This window comes from Cryptomeria japonica, chromosome 8 (genome assembly GCF_030272615.1).
Source record: "Cryptomeria japonica chromosome 8, Sugi_1.0, whole genome shotgun sequence".
NCBI classification, from domain to species: domain Eukaryota; kingdom Viridiplantae; phylum Streptophyta; class Pinopsida; order Cupressales; family Cupressaceae; genus Cryptomeria; species Cryptomeria japonica.
In genome coordinates, this window is record NC_081412.1 from 743,389,875 (window position 1) to 743,417,766 (window position 27,892).

The following is a 27,892-nucleotide window of genomic DNA, read 5'->3' on the forward strand; positions in this document are numbered from 1 at the left end:
AGGTTTCTTCATAATCTATTCCTTCCTTTTGGGAAAAGCCACGAGCTACAAACCTAGCTTTGTATTTTTCAATACTACCATCAGCATTATGTTTAATTTTAAACAACCATTTAGAGGAAACAACAGACTTACCTTTGGGTCTGGGTACAATGTCCCAGACATCATTCTTGATGATAGACCCATACTCTTCATCCATGGCTAATTTCCAAGCATGATGGGACATAGCTTCTTCGATATTGTGAGGTTCAGACTCAATTATATTACACATCACAGAAATGTAGTTGGCGTGATTTTGGAAACTCTTGCTATTTCTAAAGGTTCCTCTGGGAGCAGCAAACCCTTCAGCATCTTGAATCGTATTTCTAACCCAAAGTGGTCTCTTCTTGCAGACCACAATATCCTGAGGTATATCGGTAGATTGCATGGGTTCTGATGGGTCATTCTGAACTTCCTGATCTGGAAGGTCAGTAGACTCCTCCTGTAACTCAGGGTTAGCATCAACTAATGAATCTTGTTTTTCAATCCCTATATCATTATTGTTGGTTAATGAACCTTTAGATCTTTTGAGAGCAATATCTTCTTCAAAAGTTACATCTCTACTTACCTCAACATACCTTTGACCTAAAATGTAGATCCTGAAGGCTTTGGAAGATTCATTGTATCCTACTAGGATGCCTTTCTTTCTAGATGGATCCAACTTGGTTCGTTTTTCTTTAGGCACATGAACATACACAGGGCTTCCGAATATCCTTAGGTGACTGATGTCAGATTTGATTCCTGAAAAGGCTTCTTCAGGTGTCACATCCTTTAGGACACGATGAGGACATCTATTCTGAATATAAACTGCAGTTTTGGATGCTTCTGCCCATAGAAAAGGTTGCAAGTCTTGATAATGTATCATGGCTCTTGCAGCTTCAACAATGGTCCTATTCTTTCTTTCAGCAACTCCATTTTGCTGAGGGTTGTAGGGAACACAGAACTCCCTCTTAATTCCTGCTTTAACACAAAAGTCATAGAAGCTACTTGAAGTGTATTCACCTCCATTGTCAGACCTCAAACATTTAATTCGATTTCCTGTAGTATTTTCAACTAAGGCTTTGAATTCTTTAAATCTATTTAGGACTTCTTCGGACTCTTTAGATTTAAGAAAATAGATCCATGTTTTCCTAGAGAAATCATCTATGAAGATAACATAATATAGGAAACCGCTAGGAGATGCTACAGACATAGGACAACATAAATCTGAATGAATAAGCTCTAACCTTTCTTTAGCCCTACTATCGCTTTTATGAAAGGGATTCTTTACATTCTTACCCATTCCACAACCTTTACAAGCATCATCCTGAGATAAATTGAGTTTAGGCATACCTTTGACCATTTTACCGAGAGTGGGAAGAGCTTGAAAGTGAAGATGACCCAATCTTCTATGCCATAGCTCGCATGATTCAGGGGTCTCATGAATGAGAGCTTGAATTGGATTAGCTGCAAGCTTATATAAACTATCACATCTATTTCCAATAATACGAGCAGATTTGAAATTAGATTTCTTAGACCAAGCAAGTACTTTCCCTTCAGAAAATGCTATTTGCAAACCCTTATCTTCTAAGGCCGAAATGGAAATAAGATTTCTTTTAATACCAGGTACAAGGAGAATATCACAGAGTTGTAAGGAAATACCAGAATCTAGTTTTAAAGAGGTAGTGCCAGAACCTTTTACCAAGCATCGAGCATCATCACCGATTACTACATGAAGGTTGGTGTCTTTTTCAATCAGATCTGAGAGATGCTCACGAAATCCTGAGATGTGTCTGGAGGCACCACTATCAAGTATCCACGTATTGTTGTCCGTAGGAACATTGCTGGATAGAGCAGAGATAAGAAGATAATCCTCACTTTGTTCGGCAACTTCATTTAAGTTGGCTTCCCTTTCCTTTGGATCATTCTGACAATCTCTGGCATAGTGACCATACTTATCACATCTGAAGCAACGAATGTGAGAGGAATCTCTTGACTTTTTCCTTGGATCATAGGAGGAGGATCTAAAATCTTTGCTTCTCTTCTCTTTCTTCCAATGACCACCTTTCCTAGATTTAGTTAAGAGAACATGATTATCTTTGAGAGAGTTCTTGAGTTTTCCTCTTACCTCAATTCGAGATTCCTCTTCGATGCAATCAGATTGAAGACACTCAAAGTTGGGACGATCGGCTCTTCCACCAATGCTACGAATGAATGGTTCCCATTCATCAGGTAGACCATTTAAAGCAATCATAACAAGATCTTTATCTGAGATTTGGCAATCAAGAGTGCTTAGCTTGTCCTTTAGTTCATTGATCTTCATGAAGTAGGCTATGATTGAGTCTTCTTCTTTCATTTTCATGTGAAGAAGTTGCTGTCTTAGGGCAAGGGCCCTGCTGAGATTGTTGACTTCATACATCCCTTCCAAGTGTTTGATCATTTCTCTGGCAGATAAAAACTTTGATATGACAGTGACAAGATGATTCTTGACGGACTCAATTATGATTCTTCTAGCCTTGAGGGAATCTTTCTTGAACTGTTTCAGCTCTTTAGCATCTTCTGGAAGAGACAGACTTTCATCTTCTACAAATTTCAGCAAATCATTCTCTTCAAGGATCAATAGAATACAGACTTTCCAAGCAGCAAAATCAATGGCTCCCTCAAGTCTATCTTCAGCCTTCAAACCTGACATTTTAATCTGAAAACAAACAACAGCTATATACAACAATTGATTTGCTAAAAATCAGATGTTAGTGGAACCTTAGCTCTGATACCATGTAATTTTATACCCTAGGTTTGTTAATCAGACTTATATCTTTTATTTATGCCCTAGATTGTAATTAGATTTATCATAAATAAGTTAACATTCAGTAAAAATCAGAAAGTAAGTGATCAGTAGACAAACACACATACCCTAGGAAAACCTCCAAGGAGGAAAAACCCAACATGAAAGACCCACAGGTCAGATTATATATTCTCCTCTTAAATGCACAAATACAATACTTAGCTTCTCTGTCAGATCTGATCTATTTGTGTAGCAGATCTACTCCTCCTAAGTTCTCCAAGTTGTATAACACCACCTATGTAATCTTGCACTAATTCGCACCAATCTGGATGAATTCGCCTTCTTCCTTATTAATTCACACCTTATTAGCAGAGCAGTTTTCGCATTTGCTTGTAGAATGGATGAGTGTGTATTGACTTGCAAAATGTCACTTATTTATACACATCTTTTACTCCTTGGATGCAAGTCGGCCTCCTTTGGGTTTGGCGCCAATATATTAGATTGCGTGAATTTAACATAGTGTGGATATTGGGTTGTGCATATGATAGGGTCACGTTACCCTAGGATAGGGCCCGGCCCTAAAGGGGTTCGGATGTTGCCTTAAGGCAATCCGAACCCATGCATAACCCTAGTTACAAACAACATCTCTTCTATAGCACACATGAGGAAATCAAAGCTTCTCTATAGCACACTTGTAGAAACGGAAATAGCTAATATATCTCACATTTGTAGGAGCTGAATCTACTCCAAGAAGCAAGTTGCAGAAATGAAAATGAGAACACTTGCAGAAAGGGAAATGGCTAATCCATCTCACACCTGCAGGAATTGAATCTACTCTAAGAATTACACTTGCAGAAATGAAAATGAGCACACTTGCAGAGAGGGAAATGGCTAATCTATCTAACACTTGCAAACTGAATGTACTCTAAGAATTCTTTAAATAAAATGCTTTCTGGACTCAAATTTACTCAAAAATTCTAGAAATACAATGCTAAAAAATAACCTCCTTCCTCAAGATAAATAGGCCCTGTGTTCCCCCCTTGATTAATTGTTTACAATGTATTTATAGAATACTTATTACTAATCTTCTCAATCAATCCACCAAGAAAGTGGATCTGATATCCTACTCTTGAGGAGTCATTTATTCAAACTCCTGCAAACTAAAATTGTTGTCTTTAATTTCGGCTGCCTTTTGCATCAGTCATTTTCTGTCATTCACTGCTCATTCATTAATCTAGACCTCCTCAAATGGTTTCTAGGTTTTGTTCTTGATGATTCTAGCTTTTTCAATCATTTTGAATTTAACGACAAAGATTTCACTATTTTACTAAAACGAAATTTTTTACTTCTTGGCCTATTTTCTAGGAAATCTTCTTTTGCTCAAGGTGGAGGAAGAAATTAATCTTCAGTATACTAATCTTATTACTATGTAAAACATGCAATTCGCATGTAGTGGCACTAAATTTTTTAGTAACTAGAATTAGCCTTGTTAGAAGAAGGCAACCTGAAATCTAATCTGTGAGAGATCTCTAGAGTCAGCGTGGAATAAATACTTAGCCCATTAATTTAAGAATGACTAATGCTCAATGATCCTTGCAAGAATTATGTAGTGTGTTGGTAGTATGGAGGAATCTGTTGTAGCTTTTGAAGCTCTTTGGAGCTCTTTGCACTGCTAGTAACCCCAGAGCTCTCTACTGCTAGAATATCTGGAGCCTTGCGCTGAGTTTAATAATCCGTTCACCTACATCGTACATCATGCTTGTGGAGAGATATTAGAATCTAGGAAGCAATTCAAATCATATTGAGTACTAAAATAAACCAAACATCTACTTTACATTCTACCTTAAACAAGCTAAAAAACTTCCAATCATTACCCGAATGAAAATCCACTTCAAAACCAATTTATTAAGAAGAAAGAGATGATTATATTTGGCTAAAGATGAGATAGTTTATGGTCTCATCCTGCACCACATTTTAATATCGGATAGGAAATTCCTTACCTTAAAGAAAGGTAGCACAATAGATGCTAGGTTCTTTGGCAATCAAAACATTTCCTTCTATAAATCTTTGTGAGGCTAGTGTTTCACAAAATTCAGGTAGCTAAAAATAAGGCCACCATATCAAACTCCTTACATGTTTGGTGCAGGAAAGAAGAATTCATGCAACACATATTCCAGAAACATTAATCTACCAAAGCCTTTCGGCTGCAGCCACAAACAAACAAAGCTAATTATCCATTATCCCTCTATTATTCATCATCCCTCTATATCTTAGTGAGACCCCTTTCTAGGGAAAACTTAGATGTTTAGATATATCTTTGAAGAGTTGTGATATACACTAAGGCTGATTCTCATAGACCTTCCGAAGATGAGATGTAAAGCCAGTTTCCATGAAATTAATTATCCTCTCCATTTAAGAAACTGAATGTTTTTAAAGGGTATATGGTTATGCATATTAAACATCAAATTAATGTTTCCTAAAAAATGTAGATTATCTTTGCCCCTTGGTAAAGAAGGAATACAAAGAACAATTTAGTAATTTACTATATACTTACTTGGGAAGACAAGATGCATAACTACTTTTAATGAAAATAAAGCCTAACTCTATTTATGATTCAAGTCATATGAACAATTTTAATGGTAATTCCGATATGCATGTTAAACACAGAACTAGTGACATGTGAAAGGATGTAAACTCTTTGCTATATGAAGCTAAAGCCCAAATGCTTACTTTTCTAGCTTTCACAGGACAAGATCTTCTGCGGATCTTCTGTGTTACTTTAATGCTCAGACAATGTAAAATTCATGTTTCTCGGTGTGATAACAAATGGCTTGTGCAGTAGAAAACTCAGTTGTGCTTCAAATCAGAAATTATTGAGAAACTAGAGAAAAAATGAACCCAAAATATTTTCCAATTCTTATAAAACCAATCTGCCCTATGTAAAATAGTGAAAAATGAAGCAAAATAAGAAAGGAAAAATCAAAATAATTTTACAAACAAACTAGAAACTTTTTTCTTGAAATAAAAGGAGCAGATATGAGAGATAAAAACTACAGAGCTCATATGAGACTTACCAATGCTTGTAGAATTTTACAAGGCATATCTGATGAAATTTCAATGCATAAATTCTCCAAGGCTAATGCTGTCTCAGTTGATGTACACAGAGTTGCACGAACTGGAAGCATAGGGTTAGAATTTTGGTCCTGCATTAGAAGGACAACCGCAGAATCAGAGGCCAATAAGCAAAAAACAAGGGAAAGGTTCAACAATATAAAAAACATTTACCAAGACAGTTGGGACCTGTTATTGATAATTTAATATCATATATTTGTACAAGAAATTCCAAATACAAAGGGAAATTGAAAAAAGATTTTCTATTTTCCATAGGAAAGGTAGATATAAGAGAAATTGAGAATCTATCAACACAGAATTATCATTAGTGAGATAAAAATTTGCAATAGTAAACAGGAGTAAAACTTCAACTGGTGCAAATCGTATAGTTTGCAGGAATTAGTAATCCTGTTACATTTAGGCTAGAAAAACAATAGCCAAAACAGATTTGTGACTTGCTGGTGGGTTCATTATAAACAATCCAACAAAAGTGCCCTCACTACTTATCCAGATTAATTAGATGGCGAATCAAAAATGCATGTCCTTCTAGAAAGAAGCTTTAAAATGGATAGGCATAAAAATTTAGTCATTGTGGTGCAGGCTTGAAGTTTGAACTATAGTTGTTTACATTTTTCTTTATTTTCCATCAACTATTTTGCAAAAATCAGAGAGATATCAATATTATGTATAAAACAGGATGAGTGATCTGAAAATATTATAGCAAAAGGTAACTAAAGAAATAACGAGACACTACCTGACAAGATTGCAGAAAACTATCCTCAGGTATTGCACCAAAGCATGCAATCCTTCTATCCTCAAAAAGGTTCTGTAAAGAATTGTTATTTATAGTTAGCCCTGGTAAGTTGTACACCAGGGCTCCCATGACATCAACGTGGTTGTGTTTAAAAGCTAACTCATTGACTTTGATATTATCAAGTAATGTTTGTTTCCAATCAGATTTTTCCAATTCAACACTTCTGTCATTGAGATTGAAAGACCTTTTAGCATTTGCAACCAGTAGTGAAGCAGTATTCAATGTATATGCAATATCTACATTCAGATTCAAAGCAACATCTCCAGAGCCTCTTAAGTTCGTCCCTTCCAGGACAACAAAATCATGATTCTCTCTGAAAGTCATGTATGCTGCAATATGAATGACAAAAGTATCAGCATTGTAACCCCAAATTTTATATCTAATGTCAACTTACACTAGAAACTAAATCACAAACAATCAGCAGCCTGAGTCTTGTTAAATTATTTAATCAATCTTTCTTTTATAGATTTATATTGACTACCCTATGAAGTACTGGCAATGTAGATAGCAATGAAGAATTTCCCAACAAACTACAACAATAAGACAAAACATTCGAAAAAGAAGTACAATAACATAGCTCAAGCATAATATCGGCACTTATTATCAAAACTTACCACAACTACATCTAGGAATTGCCCAAAGAACACAATCAGAATCTAAACAGCATTCCACTACATATAATATAATAATACAATTACAAATTTGAATTTGCTTATCAATACAGAACATAGAATGGCATGATAAATTTGTATCTTACAAATATTTGACCTGCAAAAAGAATCCCAGATCAGCCTTCCAGCCCAAGATTGTGAAGACTACAGGATGCATCATAGTCTACTAAAATAGAATATTTAAAAACTTCCCAACACTGCACCATATTCAATTTGAACATGTGTGCCCAATTCACCACCCTGGGAAGCCTCAAAATGCACCTAATGCCATTTAGGAATCTCAAGGTGTCTAATATACCAACAAAAATCACCATGACAATGGTGACATATGATTGAAAAATGTACTTTGATGGATTCCCGGTGATTATGTGAAACTTAGCGAGACACCAAAGCATAGTTCTTGGGAAATACATCCAATATGGTCTACTCAAGTCTCAAAATATTGTTGCAAGCTGACATGACAAGTAACAAACATTAATTACACTTTTTATTTGGATAGCAAACACACTATGACTAATTCTCAAATCCCTTGGCTAAAAACCCCTAAAATATCTCATCAATTGTGAGATTGATGAATATAGTTCCAAAAATATTTATATATACACAGAATATATGTTAGGGAGTTTGGACAAGTTTCTTGTGTTTATATAGATGGATCAATTAGGAGATTCATGAATATAGTTCCAAAAATATTTATATATATGTTAGGGAGTTTGGACAAGTTTCTTGTATTTCTATACTACAGCTGCCAACTCCAAGCTTAACCAGATTGGATTAGGGAAGAATGGATAAACATGACCAAATTTTGTTGTCAGTTGCAGAAGAATGAAAATGCACACCAAAATATCAATTGCTAGTGAGGTTGTGTGAGTTTGTTGAAGAGAAAAGTCACCACTGATATGAAAGAAATGGTATGGAAGTCACATTGTTCAATCTTTTGAGGATTAATGCTTTCAAACAAACCAAGAGAATATTATCATGTAATTTGTGAAGTCGCTTTCGAGGTATATGTCCAAATGTGATATAATGTGATTTTAGGTGGATGTGTTATGGTAAAAACAAAGCAATTAAATGTTTGTTACAATCATGGATGGCATTGAGGACTGTGGAAAGGATTTAGAAATAAATACAAACCTAAATAAACACTCAGTAAAATTTGTGATTCCTCCAGTCTGAAAAAATATGCCAAAAAGGGTGCCACCATATCGTGATATAGAAGTTAGCGATGGGTTTAGGAAAGCTCTTTCTAAATTCTTCCCTGATACTGAAATGGAAGATGCAGTTACAAGTGAATTTGCTGATTTTACAGCCTCCGTTGGTCAAAGTCCTTCTGCTCTTCATGACAAGTATAGGAAGGATGCTCACCCTTGGTGGTACCTCAATCACCACACCTCCAAGTGCTCGCAATCAAAGTTTAGCACAAGTTTATAAAGTTTTACCCACTCTCTAAATTTGGTTGTCATTTACAAATTACTATTTTCAGAGTAGAAGTTTGACAAAATTGTTAATTTAAAAAATATAATGAGAGTTCCCTTTGCTTCACTGGGTTGCTAGTTCTTCTTCAGCTGAACGGAATTGGAGTACATACTCCTTCATCCATTCAGTGAAGCGCAATCGATTGGCATCAAGCAGAGGATCAAGTCTACATGCATTCCAACTTGCACCTTCTTACTCACAAAATTTCAAAAATGATGAGAACAAGTAAGGGGCAACAAAGTTGTGGGATGTAGAACTGGAGCATACTGAATTGGATCTTTCTATTGTTGCACAATCTTCAATTATTGAGGAGTCGAGTAGCCAATATACTTTTAGTGCAAGTGGAAGTGGGGTTCCATCATATAGTGTTAATATTGATGACAATCTTGATCTTGATGACCACCCATATGGTGTTGATTAGTGAACTGATTATTAATTGTATTATATCTATGTTAAACAATGATAATCTATCATGAGATTCTAGTTTGATCCTTTTGATGTTGAAAACTGAATTTCAATTAATATGTTATGTTTCAAAATTTGAAATTTGTAATGGTTTGGTTTAGCATATGTATTGGTATATGACATTCTAAACTTAATTATGTTTTTTAGTTGCATATATATATATATATATATATATAATTTTTGTATGAACATACTTGACCCCCCCAAAAAAATTTGCTGTACCATCATATCATACCCACATACTCATACCCGATTCGGCAACTTAGCTAAATAATCAACATGGTTTTTAAAAACCCAGCTATATGACATTCTAAACTAAATTATGTTTTTTAGTTGTATATATATATATATATATATATATATATGCAGCTATATAATTTTTGTATGAACGTACTTGACCCCCCAAAAAAAATTTGTTGTACCATCATATCATACCCACATACTCACACCCGTTCACGTACCCGATTCGGCAACTTAGCTAAATAATCAACATGGTTTTTAAAAACCATCTGTAGCTCTTACATATAATTCCAACAGGTATGGCCAGAAGTATGTCCTAATAAATGCCTATCAAGGATCTGCAATCAACTATGTGACGAAACAGATTGCAAAATCATAAGAAAATCACCCTTCAATAGGCTGAGATCTAACCCTTGAGAGGTACAGCTATTTCTGAAGAACATGCAATATAAAAATACATTCATTATGCCTCCCTTATGACTTAAATCATCCCCTACAACAGTGTACAGGCTGTAAGAAAAGGTGTGATCTTGACTTAAAGAGTACAACCAGAAAATAGAACTATACTTCAAAGAATAGGGACCAGCAAGAAGAATGGATGAGAATAAAGTACAGCTCACTTTTTAACTCCTTAAAGCAAAGAATAGCGACCAGCAAGAAGAATGGATGAGAAAAAAGTACAGCTCGCTTTTTAACTCCTTAAAGTCACATCCAGCAATGGAAATCTATGGCCCTTCACAGAAATTTGCCCAACACTAAACACTTCATATTTGACAATTAGATTTGCATAGCAAATGATATGAATCGGTACCTTCTCAAAAGTCAGTCAGAAAACTCCAAAATTGAATACTAAAATACTCTTGAAATTCTATGTGATTCTTGGGTGGAATCACCAACTAAGAATCAAACACTGTGTAACCCAAGTACTCCACCTCTTTGAGACCAAAAGCACGTTCAGAAGATTTAGCATAAAGCTGATGTAATTGGAGAACTTGTAATGCCTGATCTACATTGCACAAATGGTCTTCCCATGTCTTGGTATAAATCAATATATCATCAAAGACCACTAATAAAAACTTCTTCAAAAATGGATTAAAGATGGAATTCATCAAACTTTGAAATGTAGGAGCATTAGTAAACAAATGGCATCACTAGAAACTCCTAATACTGTCATGATTCCTAAATGATATCTTGGAAATATCTTCTTCCTTAACATATATTTGGTGATAACTTGATCTAGGATCAATTTTTTTTTAAATCATAGCTCCATTCAATTCATCTAGTAAATCATCAATGACTAGAATGGGATACTTCTTTTTGATGGTGTACTTGATTTCTCTATAGTCTAGACCATATAAACAAGACTCATACTCGGCAAGAATGTTTCGAGCTCAGACTTGGACTCAACGAAAAAAAACAACAAAAACTTGACAAAGTGAAAAACCCAAGAAATTCAGAGATTTTTAAGGATTTAAAACTTGTTTCATACACCCTTTATTAAATAAACCTTAAAGACACAATAACATCATCAAATAGAAGCTAATTTGATCACATACACAAGTATACATCGATCACATAAGTATAAACACAAATTGTAGCTAAAGGAAATAGCACATTTAGACATATAAATATAGTCAAGTGTATACAAAACTCATGGAATATGAAGCACATGACATCAAAAGTTTCAAACAAATATCAGAACAACAATTAGAAGTCTATGGCTCAGAGGAGCCTAGATCCTTCCTATGAAGGCGTCTAAGGTAGGTCCAAGATGATGAAGCGGCCAGATCTCTGCCTATGACTCTATGCCACCCACACCAACATCAGTTTTGTCTACTCTTGCTCTAGCCTCCTCCTCTGACATGGCTACAACCTCAGCATCTCTATTTGCCTGGTCAACCCAATCGAGGTCCTCATCACTAAAGATGGGATCCTCAACCTCAGTGATCCACTCAAATTCTGGATCGACCTCCTCTAGCATAATGGTGGTGAAGTCATGTCCCAAAACCTATCTATGTCTAAGATGAAGGTTGTAATGAACATAGATTAGATCATTCAACCTCTCCATAAACAGTCTATTGTGCTTCTTGGAGTGTATGTGCTTAAACATACTCCAATTGCACTCACAACCCGAAGCACTGCATGGTTGGCTCAATATGCAAATTGCCACCCTCTGAAGATTTGGTGCATCATTACCAAACAATTCCAACCATCTATCTGAGATAAGAAAAAGAAAAAAATTAATCTCTGTATCCAAATTTTATTACATTTTTAAACTTAAATTATGATGATCCAGGTCTGGAAAATGCAATTTCAGGTCTGCAAATGGTCAATTTGGTGAAGGAAATTGCTTAAATCAGAGTGTATATCTCCTTCCCTATTGGAAAATTGTAATATCCCTTGGCTAATCTGACCCTGTTTCACTTGTTTGAACCCCAAGGAATATTGTCAAACACTTGGCATACAATGTTTGAAGCCGCTGTAGTGAATTCTTTATTTGTCTTCTTTAGGTTTGTAGGCTGCAAATGAAGTTATGGAAAGCTTCTAACAATGCAAAGTTGTTATAGAAATGATATACTAGCTGTTTTAGACCTTTCCACACATATGTAATGACTGAAATTAACTAGTACAGCTAGTTGACATTAAGACAAACACTTGTCATGCATCCCAATGTATACCTACAGCCATTAGGCATTTAAGCAAACAATTGGCATGAAAGCTAAGTGGCTGATCAATGTTGAATGTTACCATGAATGTGGAATATGCAAATTATATCTCCATTAAACATATGCAACCTCCAAGTATTTCATGATATAATCATAATAGAAAATGATGCAATGAAGTAATGATTTTCTAATACAATGACCATAGATAGAAAACCTGGTATTTCAATGGCTGCCTTGATATATTGGTTTGATTCTCCTCATATGCAAATCCCTTGTCAAATATATATAGCTGTTCAACCTTTCTAAATCCCCTTCTATAGAACTCAAACTACTGTAGCGCACTGTTCACGGCACTGTTCATGCGCACTGTTCACGGCACTGTAGCGCACTGTTCACGGCACTGTTCATGCGCACTGTTCACGGCACTGTAGCGCACTGTTCATGCGCACTGTTCATGGCACTGTAGCGCACTGTAGTCTCTTTCAATCTGCAAACAAACTCTGAAATAAACCCTCCAATCAGCTCAATATTGACTTCTGAATGAAGCCAATTCTCACAAGCATAATCAGATGATATTGCACACCCTCTATATGCTGTTACAATGAAGAAGCCACGCTCTCCAATGCCGACAAGCCTTGAATCCTGCAGAAACCCTTGGTATTCTACACTTCAATGCTCCAGAAAAACTTCAATCAAAAACTCCAATCACATAATCAATCCCTCTTCTCTTCTTTTCAAAAGCCTTATATATATTTCCCATGAAGGTTCGATTTTCTCCAATAAGGCATTAAATCAATTAATGATATTAAATGACATTTAATGATATAATATTTTCACTTTGTCATTTAATATTTCACCTTGGTAAAAGAGCCACAATTAATTAATTAAATGGTCCCCCTTAATGATACTTGGACCCTTACTTAAGTTATAATATAAAATTATATTATAACTTAATAATATAAGCTCAAAACATTAATGTTTATTTAAACTAAATAAACATTAATATGTCCATTAATACTCAACATTTTTAAACGCCGTCTGAGCTGGGAGCTAACATGATGAAGCTGCATATGACCATACCCCTTTACTAAATATAGAAGGGGTCCATCTCTAACATCTCAAACTTACTATAAATAGTAAGTATAGCAAATGAAGTCCAAATGATACCAAATGAAAGCCAGATCGAAACACACTGAACTCTGGAGCTGATACAAGCCTCGGGAGACCCTCTATCCATACTCATTAGCCTAAGAGGGTCAGAATGATAGGCTAATCACCAAAAAACCATGTCTGCTAAAATGGGGACATTACAAAAATTCACCTTCCTCTTGATAAATTCACACCCTTGTTGCTGTTAACTTCTAGAAACGTTCCCTCAAACCTGATTTATGTTGATGAAAATTGTCTCCAATCTGCTAGACTGCGTACTTGTTCCTTAAAATTCACCTTGAAACCTGATTTAAATTGCCTTCTAGGTCTGCTCCTAAATTTGCTTGAATTGCATTTGAATTGTTGAAAACATGACATTTTGATTTCTCATACATAGGCATTCAGATTACACTTCCCTGCTGGTTGGCCAAGGTGAGGGTTTCATTTTGTTTTTCACATTGCAATTTCGAATCTCCTTCATCCTCCTGCAGGTCGGCCAGCTTCATCATGTATTTTTTGGCCTTTCTTGAATGATATAAATGCAAGTTTGAGTGTTGACATTTCAAGCAAATTCCACATTGCTTACAACATTAATTCTGCCCTGCAAAAGGACTGCTGGGAAATTCACACTTTGATCTTCTTAAATTTGTGTTTGAATGATGTGAAATGAAGTTTAAAATCCCTCATATATAACGCTCCACCTTTTAGGAATCTCAATCCTTAAGGAGGCTGACATATGCAAGAATTTTGTGCTTATATTTTGCAATTTTAAATTTGCATTTACCTCATACCAAGTCGGCCAAGCCTTAAGTTCATGTTTCACCTTTAGAATTTTAAATTTCTTTCATCTTTTCCAAGTTAGCCCTATCTTTACTTTACCCTAGCGGGATTAAGGTGTATTCAAGGACAACTAGGGCAGGATTTAGGGGGTGTCCGGAACTATTAGGTGCTAAACAAGGTTTGACAAGGAATTCCTAAGCGCAAATCTAACTTGTGCATGGACAAGAGAGCGAGTTTGAGGGCTAGTCCTGAACTAGTGAGCACATTTAAGTTGTCAAGGAATTTCCAAATTAGAGAGCACAATTCCATGAGTTGTTCCGAACTTGAGGGTGCACTCTTGATGTAGTCAAGGATTTTCCAAACACTTGTGCAAGGTGATCAAGGGCTAAGATGAGTGCAATTTCTAGGTATGCAAGGATAAGTGAGTGTTATGGTGAATTTACCAAGGAATTTATATGACTCGCCTAAGGAAAATTAGGACTTAAGTGTGAGAATCCATGTTTGAAACTTGGATTTTGCATCTAAAATTTGGAATTCCACACACTAACTAAGGATTAAGCATTTAAACTTTGAATTTCACACTTCAACAAGGATTTTAAACAAATTTTATGAAATTCTGCATTTCAATCATGGAATTTGAAGCTCAATTTTGGAATTCCCTATCTCAACTATGTATTCAATATTTGAATTTAGGGATTCCTAATCTCAACTTAGGATTTTAACATTTCATCTTAAAAATTCCATATCTCAAACAACGATTTAATCTTGAAAAATGCACTTTATCCACGGATTTTCACAAAATTTTCTTCATTTTCCTCTCCTGTCAAGGTTGGAAAATCCAACCTTGACAAGACATCACATCCTTGAATTTTGAATCTCAATTCACACTTAACATTTCCAAAATTTCACTTTCTTGACAACTTTGACAACATTTGACAATTTTTGCATTTTTGACAACTTATTGCACTCCATGCTTTGTCAAGTGAACTTTGTGAATTTCCCCATGATCTTGCTCTCAATTCTCAAATTTGAAGTTCACTCGTGGATTTCAAACTTGATAAATTCCTAGACCACGAATTGGGTGTTCTTAACGAACACTTACACATTTTCATTGAATTTCCACAATTTGACAAAGACGACATGCAATTCACATCCTACCTATTGATGTGTGTTTTATGCACTATCAAACACAAAATAAAGTATTGAATACTCTATCCTCTCTTGAACAAAGACCTCTCTAGTGCTGAGTTCTAAGATCACTTGAGACGACTCCAAGGTTAACAATGTCAAGTCTTCCTGTGTTGGATAGCTTCAATGGTCGATGTGATTGTTGCTCCTCCAAAGGGACTTACATAATTGTTCTTCAAAGAGATAAAAATTCTTAATCACAAGGAATGCTATTCTTATGAAAGATATTGCAATGAAGTTCTTTCTACTACTACTAATGATCTCTTGATAAAAAAATGTAAAAAAAGGTGTATGAAGGTTTAGGAATGCTAGACTAACACTAGGAATGCAAGAATGATGGACTAATTCAAATGAGGCTCAATTAAACTTTTCTTTAACATGTGAAGAACATTTCCACAAAGCTAGTGCGATCTTCAAGGGATAGCTAATGATATTCAAATCACTACTTACAAATATAGACACCATCAAGACGATGCATATCAATGAAGAAGTAGTAATTGAAGTTAAGCTTGGCTAAAATGAGTTTAATTGACTACACAAGATACTTAACCATCGATGAAATACTATTAGTATGAACAATAGGAGTTTCACCATCAATCATGCACATAAATCTTTCATTCATCTTAATACTTAAGCAAATTTTACTCTATTCTTTTTTTTGTTTTTTACGCTTCAAGTTCTCTCTTAAAAGGATGAAGAAACAAGAAAATGCTCCAAAACACAGTAAGTCACCAACACTTAATGATTTTATTATTCTTGGTAGCATCAAAGCAACAATTCTTCAAAACTCTTCTAATCAATCCCTTACAGATGAAATGGGTGGAGCTTATATAGAGCTCTCAAATACAATGAATAGCTGAGATTAAATCAAAATCAAGGGCCAAGATCTTGCCACCTAAACTCTAATTAGGGTTTGTTACAACAAAATACCTAACTATTGCAAATTATTTAAAATCAGCCAATGGAAATGTGACATCCATTTGGCACAAAATTCGAGGAAAGATCCTCCAATGAAAAAAAAGATGCCACATGGAATCATAACAAACTTTCTTCTAGAAGTTTGTTCCCTTTACCCTTTTCTTTCAATGCAAATTCAATGAATTTGGACACTTTACTTTCAATCTCGTTCATTGGAGCAACAGGTATGCTTTTCAACTGATCTTCCATGAAGCTCACCTTGTCTAAGGCAATAGCAAAGGATTTCTCCCATCCTAGCCCGAAATCCTTAGTCTTGCTAGCAAGTACCATGAATGAGTGTATGTCTTCTAGCTACTTCTCTGAAAGTGATCTGGCTGTCCCAAAGAATATGAATTTTGCTCTCTCAACCAGCTGATCGGCATCTATATGGATTCCTTCATTAATCTCTTTCTCAAGTATGATTTCAACTACTTCCACGATTTTATCATGTATCACATTTATAGCATTTTCTACTTGAGTGCAACCACTACTAATGTCTTCAAACATAACCTTCCTCATTTGAAGCAAGTTATACCAATGCTGGAAATCATGTGATTGTCCTTCTTTCAACAGTCCTCCATTCACCAAAGTCTGCTTAGGTAAGCTCTTCATTGCTTGTAGTCTCAGGATGGTGTAATCTTTGCTAAAAGTGAAAACATCATAAGCTGCCATGAGGACTTGAGTCCTATCAAGAATGTTAGGTCCCGGAGGCAACTGAGAGGGGGGGGTGAATCAGTTGTCCAATAAATATAAATCAAAACTTACTTAACCAAACTTAATGCTTAATGCCGGTAAACCAAACTTTAATGCCGGTAGACAGTTTAACAGTTAATTGCAGTACCGGTAAAGTTTAATGCATGAAACAGAAACACAAATAACATACACAACACATAACACAGTTATTTGTATGTGGAAACCCTGTAAGGGGAAAAACCACGGTGGGAAACCTTACCCACAATCAGATGATACTACTACAGATAGTATGTGTGTACAATATGGAGTCTGCACATGCAGAAAGGCCAACTGCCTAGAGCTCACTGCTCAATCACAAAATGGGAGTCACACTGACTACAATTGGATGGTTAAATCCAATGATAATGTACTGCTCAAAATAGCATCTTCATATGCTGGATTCAATACTGGTTAAGCTCTGATATGCCTTCTTCAAACCTTCCTTCAATCTTGAATAATGTCTGCGTGTATAGCTTTGCATATATTCACATATATCTTATTACAATCCTTTTCCACACTCTTCCACATAATCTCATAAATAAGATCTTACATTTATACCATAACCTAAGACCAAATGTAGGTCGGCTCACTAAAAGATATTACAATAAAATCAATTACAAATGAATCAATATGCGATGCATGATGTTAGCTCAATGCATTTACAATAATAATAAATCATCTTCATAAGGTGTCGTGCTGATCTGGAATAGATAAGCGTGCCGGTGCATATCCTGGACCTATTTGCCGATAACAGCAAATATGCAAACCCGATTCGACCAATGAACAAATTACCAAGACCAAGTGTCCAAACGATGTCTTCGACATAACCAAGTAATCTCCAGATGAAAACAGATCATCCTCAGTGCAGGTGAACAATATAATCCTGCCGGTTAACCAGATGTCGGTGACTGTGCATAAGTCACTGATCATGCCGGTGAACATAACCAAAGATCTCCAAGTGTTTCTCAAGTGTTGACAAGTGTTGACATCAATGACAAAACCATATCAACATATCCAAAATACCAACAAAGAACACCAGAAACTTTGTCAAATATCCTCACTAGCTCCTTCACAAATGCATTTGCCCGTTTGAAAGACTTATTTATCCAATTCTTCATCACATGAGTTGAAGTCCTCATTTCTTCTAAATTAACAACTAAATCTAGAGGAAGCAATGTTGGAGGTGTTCTTGAAGGATCATGTTGCCTTATCAGCTCTTTGAGTTGTTGTAGGTAGTTCCTCAATGCATTCACCTCTTTCTCGAGCTTCTTGTTTTTCTCTACCTCAAGCTTCAACATATCATGAATTGTCTTCACTGTGTCATTCAAGTCTTCCATTGCCTGCTTAGTAGTAGGAGGACCTAAGTCTTTAGTCTCCAAGTCATACTCCTCTGCTGTGATCTCACCTTCAGGCTTATCTACTCTTGGAGTGGCAGCCTGTATCACTCGAGATCCTCCATTATCCTTCGTAATTTTAGACATCTTGGTGGTTTTCTTCTTTTCAACTGTCTCTTGAGCTTTATCTAGGAAACTATACAAAACATCTATAGGCTCTTCTTCTTTCACTATGACCTCCTTTGCTAGTCTCTCCTTAAACCATGTTGGGATAGCATATCGTTCTTCTCCCACTTGCACCTCCTTGAGTTGTTGATCTTCTCGGAGTGGAGAGGTTACTTCATCATCTTCTTTCTCAATTTCAACATACTCATCTTTGGCTGCCTTATTGCTAGCTTGCTCCTGTGGTGTTGAATTGTCTTGTACTTGGGATTGCTTCCCTCTATTTGTCTCCTCACATCTGTTGTCTTGGATTGTAGACTCCATGGATTTGTTCACACTATGATTCATGCTTCCTTTGGGTGGCTTGGCGACTGTCTGATTCATTTATACTTCATGTATGGATGAGGTGCTAGTAGAAGAACGACCTAAATTTGATTTATGCCTCTTTTGTGATAAACCTTCCTTATGACTTTCTTTCCTCTTTGAGCCTCTAGAGTGAGCTGACTCGATGGTACTTTCACTCACGCTCATACTTTTTGGATCTTCATCAAATGAGTTTGAATTTCCCATCAAATCAAATCTCAGTTGTGCACTTTGGCCTGTCAACTTCTGAGTTTGAATGTTTACCCATCATCGTGTGTAGGCTAAGACTAGTTTAATCAAGTCTTTCAAATCAGTGATCTCAACATCAATCCAGTTGACCTCTACCTTCTTGTCTTTCTCTCATTCATACACAGGCTGGAAGCGTTTTCCACTATCTTATGCTTATTTGGAATGTTGCAAACTTTACACATCCCGACGATGTCAATTGGTAGCCTTGAACACATCTTCATCCTTATCTCTAAATCATCTTGGGCATTCATCCAATAGTCATCCAATTGTAGCTTATGCTTGTGCCTTCTCCCATTAGCTCTTCTCATGTTGCCATAAGGATCAAAGTTTTCTCTGGAAGGATATGGAATAAGGGAATAGGATTTCAATTCCTCCTTTGATTTCTCAGCTGCGTATAAGGATAGACACACTTCTATTGATTGCCCAACTGAGATGGGAAAAGCAATTCCTATCTTGTGTCTGTTATTCTAGATCTTGTCATAGGTGATCAACTGTCTCACTAACTCTGGCAACACCATCTTGTCGGTAGGGTAGCATGGTAGCATGTATGGCAAACAAGAACATCCTTGAACTCTTATATAGGTGAACTTGGGAAATTGAATATACCAAGCACCATAGTTCTTTACTAACTCTTTCGCCTGCAGGGATAATCTTTGATGAATGTCGCCTTGCAGTCTTCTTGTCAAGTGCATGGTGAAAGCATCGTTCACCCTCCTGAACTGTGCCTTGTCGGGGTAACGCAACTGTGTGTAGGATTCACATGCTCTCATCTCTCCAGCTCTAGTTCCAACTGGACCTCTATATATCAATCCCGCATATTCATGAGCTCTAGCAAGTGAATATATGAGGTATGAACTCATGTAGAATGTCTTAGTATGCCCAAGCCTCTTCAACTATAAATCAAGGTTGTTGCTTATGATTCTCGCCCAATTGATCTTTTCTCCACCAATTAACACTACTTCCATAGAGTAGAACATCCAATTCTGAAACTAAGATGCTTGAGAAATTCCATAAATCGGTCGAGCAAAGTAATCAAATCATTGAACTCTTCCTTAAAATCAATCCGTGAAGCTCGCTGGTTATCTTGGATATGTCGAGATTACTCTTCAACAGCCAATACTTGTTGATGATGCCAAGGCATTTGTCGGGATCATCTTCATAGAATGCTTGTGCTCCTTCTTTACTCTTGTAGACCATGCCTTTATGATCTAATATGTGGAAGGCTTCGGTGATGGCTGTCTCAGATAGGTAGGCAAGTACTTTACCATCAAGTGCTACTATCGTACTCGTGTCGACATCATAACGTTTGGCACACTCAACTATCAACTCATTGCATTGGATAGCCAGAAGGAAGCCTACTACTTGTATTATCCTACTCTCAATCATTTTCTTTGAAAATCCAAAAGGCTTGCTTGTGTATAGGGAACCCTGGAACTTCTTCATGTCGATTTGACCTAGGTCGATGTCTCCTATATTGCTCCACAATGATGTGATCTTCAATTCAAACATCACTCCCTTCGAGTCCTCCTTGATGAGGGTTTGTCTTGTAGCTATTGCTGCCTTTGGGGCTGCCATGCTCTACCTGCAAGAATTGTCCAAGTTAGGTTCTTATTATGATATCAATGCTTACAATTTGAAATTAATCATCTAAGTTAGCAATTTCCTTCACTGCGGCTGATAACTCATTAAAATCCTCAAATTGCTATAAAACCCTAGGTTTTCAATCTAAAACCCTAGCTTGTAAAATCTGATCCTACTTGAACATAATCATCAAATCATCATGGATTTTGCATTAAAAATTGTCAAATGATCAATGAAGTGTTTTAAAGCATGATGCAAAAGAGATCCTATGACTGAAATTTCTTCAAAAACCTAGCTTTATAGCTGTGCCATCATCAAATTCAGGTCTGATCCTTAATAAAAACGATCATAATAACTTAAGTCAGACCTATAAATGGATTTCTAAATGACTGGTTGTCTCTGAATTTGTAATGGGCACCCCCTGTTCGGCACTAAATTTATGTCCTTTTTACTTAGTGTAATTTTGTCAAACAGTTGGCTTGCAAGCTGACTACCGGATTTTTTTTGGTTCTTGATTTGCAATAGGATAAATTGGATAAACTGATATTTATTGTAAAGCTTTCAAAGTTTATTCAATATAAAAACAACCAGACATATCAAATACCAAAAACAAGAAGATTAATGCTGATGGTATTTATTTAATTCCAACTCCAAGCATACAAATCAGATCTGAAGAATATTACAGACCATATGATAATAAACAAATTCAAACCTGAACTCCACAAGTATAGAACCTGCTGAAAACACTGTTCACACACTGTAGCTGCACTATTCACGGCACTGTAGCATTTTTACTATTCACGTGGCACTGTAGCAAAACACTATTCACGCGGCACTGTAGCAAATCACTATTCACGCGGTACTGTAGCAAAACACTATTCACGCACACTGCAGCAAAACACTATTCACTCACACTGTAGCAAAACACTATTCACGTGGTACTGTAGCAAAAACACTATCCACGTGGTACTGTAGCAAAAACACTATCCACGTGGTACTGTAGCAAAATCAATATCTTCAAATCTGCACTTTCAAACCCCTGTAAAAACATCATGCGAGAGCACCAAATGAAGCCTAATGTGTTTCCTGAATGAAAACACCATTAATCCTCCTGACTGTGTCTTTCAACAGCGAAGAGAATGCTAGCAAAGAGGGATTCCGTCCTCCAAGCCCAATAATCAGATCTCTACGAAATCCAACAGCATAACATTAATCTCATCCCAGCATATCCTAAAAGAGAGCTCTCAACCTCCATTTATATCTTCTTCCTGGATGCAAACACTTCATTTCCTAAATGTGGGATAATACATTTTAGAATAAAATATTATTTCCCACAATGTACACATTAAAGGGAACTTTTAATATTTTAAACATTACTTTATATTCCCAACCTTATAATATAACGATAAAGTTAAATATTTAATTTAACTTTACACTTTATCGTTAAATATTAAAACATTGATGATAATCCCTTTAAATCATTGTCGCCTTCAAATATTTTTTACTGATAATTATGCCAACCAGGGAAACACTAAAAATTTCAAGTCACTGCTTGGAGACTAACTTACTATAAATAGTAAGTGTCTAGAAACCCTGTCAAAGCAGCACCGATTGGCCTGAAACTGAAAACACCTAGGCCAAAACACCTCAGGATCCCACCAATGTCCTTGTTAGCCTTCGGGACCGTGTCAAAATAGGCTAACGACACCCCATATCATGTTGTGCTAAAAAGGGGACATTACAGTCCGCCCCCCTTGACATTGCTTGTCCTCAAGCAAATTCGGTCTAGAATGTTGCAATACCTGCTCATTCTCCCATGTAGCATCCTCATCTGGCAGGTCTCTCCATTTCACCAAGTATTCCTTAACGATTATGTTCCTCAGTGTCCTTTCCCTGACATCCAGAATAGCTTCGGGTACTAACACAAGCTTCCCCTCCTCATCCAAAGGGGGTAAATCTGCAGAAGGCACTACACTCTGACCAATGGCTTTCTTAAGCCTAGACACATGAAACACATTGTGCACCCGACTGCCCTCTGGAAGCTCAAGCTCATAGGCGACTTCACCCACTCTGCGAATCACCCTGTAGGGACCATAAAATCTAGGCTTCAATTTTTTAGCTCCGCTCTTCTTGAGTGATGACTGTCTATGTGGTTGTAGCCTCAAGTAAACCATATCCCCTACCTCGAAACTGTGCTCTATTCGGTGCTGATCAGCGTACAATTTCTGTTGATTCTGAGCCTGCTGTATATTCTCCTTGAGCACTTTCAGGATGTCCTGACTATCCTGCAATAAGTTTTTGGCTTTGGGCACTCTGCTGTCCCCCAAAACTAAATCCATGAAGCTAGGTGCGTCATAACCATAGAGTGCCATGAAAGGAGTCATCCTGATGGACATATGATAAGTGGTGCTATAACAATACTCTCCCATATGCAACCATCTGACCCAAGCCTTTTGTTGTGCAGTTACATAGTTCCTCAAATATCCCTCCACCCATTTATTCACAATCTCTGTTTGCCCATCTGTCTGCGGATGATAACTAGTGCTAGGTGTAAGATCTGTACCACACAACCTAAACAACTCCTGCCAAAAAACACTCATAAACTTACTATCCCGATCACTGACAATGAATCTGGGCAACCCATGTAACCTGAATATCTCTCTAAAGAAAAGATCTGCCACCTGTGTTGCTGTGTAAATGGACGGAATAGCAAAGAAGTGAGCGAACTTCGTCAAGCGGTCCACCACCACATAGATGCAATCCCTTCCCTGCACTCGTGGTAAACCAGTGATGAAGTCCATCGAAATACTTTCCCATTTCCTATCAGGAATGGGCAAGGGCTGTAATAAACCTGCAAGAAATGTGTGCTCTCCCTCATTCTGTTGAGAAACCGCACACTCCCTGACATACCTCTGAACATCATCCTTGAGCCCTCTCCATGAGAACCGCTCTCAGATCTGCCTGTAGGTCTTGAAGATCCCCGGATGCCCAGCTGTGGGTGCATCATGAAATGCCTTCAGTATCACCTCTCTCAAATGTGATAACGGAATCAAATAAACCCTGTCCTGAACTCTGATCAATCCATCTATCACCTCATAGCGATCATCCTGTATAGTACTTGAAATCAATCCAGAAGCCCAAGCATCTCCGACATACTCTACTATAATCTGATCTCTCCAATCTCCTGAAATCTCTGCTAGAGCACATAAGTGAAGTCTCCGAGATAAGGCATCAGCCACCACGTTTTTCTTACCTTTGACAAACTCTATGTCAAAGTCGTAAGCCTGCAATTTAGTAACCCATTTCTATTGCCGGTCATTAAGATCACGCTGGTTCATGAAGTATTTAATACTGTTGTGATCAGTTTTGATCACAAAACGCCCACCTACCAAATATGATCGGAATTTGGCCAATGCATGCATTATGGCCAACATCTCCCGGTCATAGACAGAATAACTCCTTTCAACTCCCCGGAGCTTCCTACTCTCGAATGCAATGGGATGCTTCTCCTGCATCAATACTGCTCCAATCCCATCACCCGATGCATCACAATGAAGCTCAAAAGGCTTCGTGAAATCTGGTAGAGCTAGAACTGGACATGAAGACATTACCTGCTTGAAATGCTCAAAACACCTCTGTGCTGCCTCTGTCCACACGAAGGCCCCCTTCTTGGTGAGATCTGTCAAAGGCACTGCCATCTGTGAAAAACCCTTAACAAACCTTCTGTAGAATCCGCAAAGACCAAAGAATCCCTTAAGCTGTGTGAGGTTCGTAGGAGTAGGCCAATCAACTATAGCTCTAATCTTTTCAGGGTCTACTTGAACTCCATCTGCACTAATAATATGCCCAAGGTATAGTAATTCTATCATACCAAACTCACACTTAGACTCCTTGGCATATAAAGACTCTCTCTCTAGGATAGATAATACCTCCTCCAAATGCTGTGAATGTTCCTCCCAGGTCTTACTGAAGACCAAGATGTCATCAAAGAAGATCAAGACAAATCTCCTCAACTGCTCCCTGAATACCTGGTTCATACAACTCTAAAATGTAGCAGGTGCATTGGTTAGTCCAAATGGCATAACCATAAACTCAAAGTGGCCATAGTGACATCGGAAGAATGTTTTCTCAATGTCCTCTGCTCTCATCCTGATCTGATGGTATCCTGATCGCAAATCAATTTTGGTGAAGAAGCATGCCCCATGCAACTCATCAATCAGCTCATCAATCCTAGGAATAGGATACCTGTTTTTAATTGTTTTCTTATTCAGTGCCCTGTAATCGATGCACATGCGCATCGTCCCATCCTTCTTCACCAGAACTACTGCTGAAGTAAATGGGCTTTTGCTAGGCCTAATGTGCCCCATCTCCAACAACTCCTTAATTGCCTTCTCTATCTCATCTTTGTGTTTCTTAGGATGACGATAAGGAGTGATCATCACTGGTTTGGATCCCTCCTCGAGCTCAATAACATGCTCTGCACCCCTATCAGGAGGAACCCCATGAGGAATATCACTGAATACCTTGGCATGTCTGTCAAGAATCTCTTGTATATTTGGTGGATGACTCTTCACTCGAGGCTCCGGTGAAGATGACATAACTAAGCACTCTGTTGCCCACTCTATGTCATTATGCCGAAAAAGTCTCTCCATTCTCCTCAAAGAGACTTACGTCGTAATCTCCCATGTCCACAACATAGAAATCATCCTCCAACTCATAGCCATCTCCAAATCTAATGTGAAGATTTGAAACCTTCTGAGTACATAATAGCTTTTGGCCATTAGCCACCATGACTCTAAAACCATCATGCTCCTCTGTCTGTAAGCCTCTCCTGGCTACCAACTGTGTATCTATAAAGTTATGTGTAGCCCCAGTGTCAATGAGAGATATCACTTTCTGCCCCTGGATAGTCCCGCTGACTTTAAATGTGATTGCCTTTTGGGCCCCTGTCAAGTGTGCCAACGATCTATCCTCCTTAGGAATGCTGCTCTCCTCTATCGTGTTACCCTCATCTGAGTCGGAGTGCTGATCCTCCCCCTCTGACTCTGACTCCTCTGCTGAAAAATACTCCATTTGATTTGCCTTAGCCTTGAGAGGGCATTTATGAGATAAGTCCCAAGGCTCTCTACACTGGAAGCACAGTTTCTTCTTTCGAAGTTCATTCAAGGTTTCACTGTCTAGTCCTTTTGATCCTTCTTTGGGTTTGTTATAATCTTTCTGAAATGGTTTTTTGTCTTTGTCCTTGCGGTAGGAAGAATCTGTTGAATGGTATTTTCCTTTGTATACCGAAGGGGCTAAATCTCGTGCCTTTTTAGTTGCTTCTGCTAAGGTGAGTGGATCATGTCCCTTCACCCAACCACGTAATGGATCAGCAAGCCCATCACAAAATAACACCACCAATCTCCTAGGAGAGATGTCAGTAACAAGTACAGACAAATGCTGAAACTCGGCGATGTAAGCATCCACAGAACCTGACTGTTTTAACTGTGCTAGCTCCTTGAAATGTAACTCGGGATCCCTAGTGTCAAATCTCTCAATCAATCTTTCTGTGAATTCCTCATAGGATGTAATCTAATTATGCCCCAAAGTCACCATGCCATGATGCCACCATTCATGCGCAACGCCGTCCAAATGCATAGCCGCATACTTGATAGCCTTCTCCTCAGGCATAGGATTTAGCTACAAGTATGTATCTACCTTCTGCACCCAAGCTCGTGCGGTCATCTTCCCTGAAGCATCATAATAAGGCAGGGAAAGTTTTCCAGCTTTCTTTCTCAGCTCAAAATTCTGATTCCTCCCTCCTGCTCTAGGCATATGTCTCATCCTTAAGTCCATATAATCTCTAAGGGAAATATCTGCTTGAAACTCGGGTCCACTGGCCTCCCAGTCCCTCCTGAACTGACCCTGTAACTCAGTAATCTGCGGTTCATTCACTGGTTGAACCGGATCCCTAGGTGGGAAGGTGGGTAGAAGAGGTCTCGAGCTCGCTGTTCGAGCTGGGCGTGCAACGTGTCTAAAGTTATCCGCCTCATTCCCATTGTTGCCATGTCCATTATTACCATTAATATTATTCTCAGGGCCATTGTTGTTGCCTCGGCCTCCATTATTATCATCGCCCCTATTGTTATCGTTTCCCCCATTGTTATTGTTTCCATTGTTGGCATCACCTGGATTAATATTGATGCCCATCTGTCTAGCCATAAGCTGCAACATCATGTCCATTCGCCTATTCTGCTCTTGCTGCATACGCTGCCCTTGCTCTAATGTACCCAGTAACTGTCTGAACATTACCTCTCCCTGATCTGGACCGGTATTCCTATCATCTCGGTCACCCATACTGCTGTCCTGATCAAAGAATATCTCCTCTATGTCTGTATGACTGGATTCTATGTCCACCTGCATGGATGAACTAGACTGCTCGCTTTGTGAGTTCAAATTTCTGTTTTGTCTTGCTTTGGTATGGCGGAAGTTATAAGGCCCCTGTTGCATGCTTAAACATACATGCTTAGCATGTTTGTTAATTCATTAATTTCTGATTTTAGTGTTTTGATATTTTGTCAAACACTTTTCCCTCTATCCAGCTGTTCCAAAGTCTCTATAAGATCTCCACAGGATGGCAGGACTTATAGCTCTGATACCACTATAATGGGCACCCCCTGTTCGGCACTAAATTTATGTCCTTTTTAATTAGTGTAATTTTGTCAAACAGTTGGCTTGCAAGCTGACTACTGGATTTTTTTTGGTTCTTGATTTGCAATAGGATAAATTGGATAAACTGATATTTATTGTAAAGCTTTCAAAGTTTATTCAATATAAAAACAACCAGACATATCAAATACCAAAAACAAGAAGATTAATGCTGATGGTATTTATTTAATTCCAACTCCAAGCATACAAATCAGATCTGAAGAATATTACAGACCATATGATAATAAACAAATTCAAACCTGAACTCCACAAGTATAGAACCTGCTGAAAACACTGTTCACACACTGTAGCTGCACTATTCACGGCACTGTAGCATTTTTACTATTCACGTGGCACTGTAGCAAAACACTATTCACGCGGCACTGTAGCAAATCACTATTCACGCGGTACTGTAGCAAAACACTATTCACGCACACTGCAGCAAAACACTATTCACTCACACTGTA

The 27,892-nt window shown here is 37.6% G+C and overlaps 1 protein-coding gene across 2 annotated transcripts in view; it reads right to left on the bottom strand.

Annotated features, from left to right (window-relative positions):
• Window positions 1–27,892, bottom strand: part of LOC131061425 (uncharacterized) — a 167,592-nt gene that overhangs the window by 102,763 nt on the left and 36,937 nt on the right. The window contains exons 2-3 of one of the 2 annotated variants that reach the window (XM_057995088.2): window positions 6,666–7,054; window positions 5,875–6,003 (exon numbers count right to left, since the gene is read on the bottom strand). In XM_057995088.2, the coding sequence (XP_057851071.2) occupies window positions 5,875–6,003; window positions 6,666–7,054 (518 nt within the window). The remainder of the gene's footprint in view (window positions 1–5,874; window positions 6,004–6,665; window positions 7,055–27,892) is intronic. The other variant, XM_057995089.2, reaches the window with a different exon arrangement.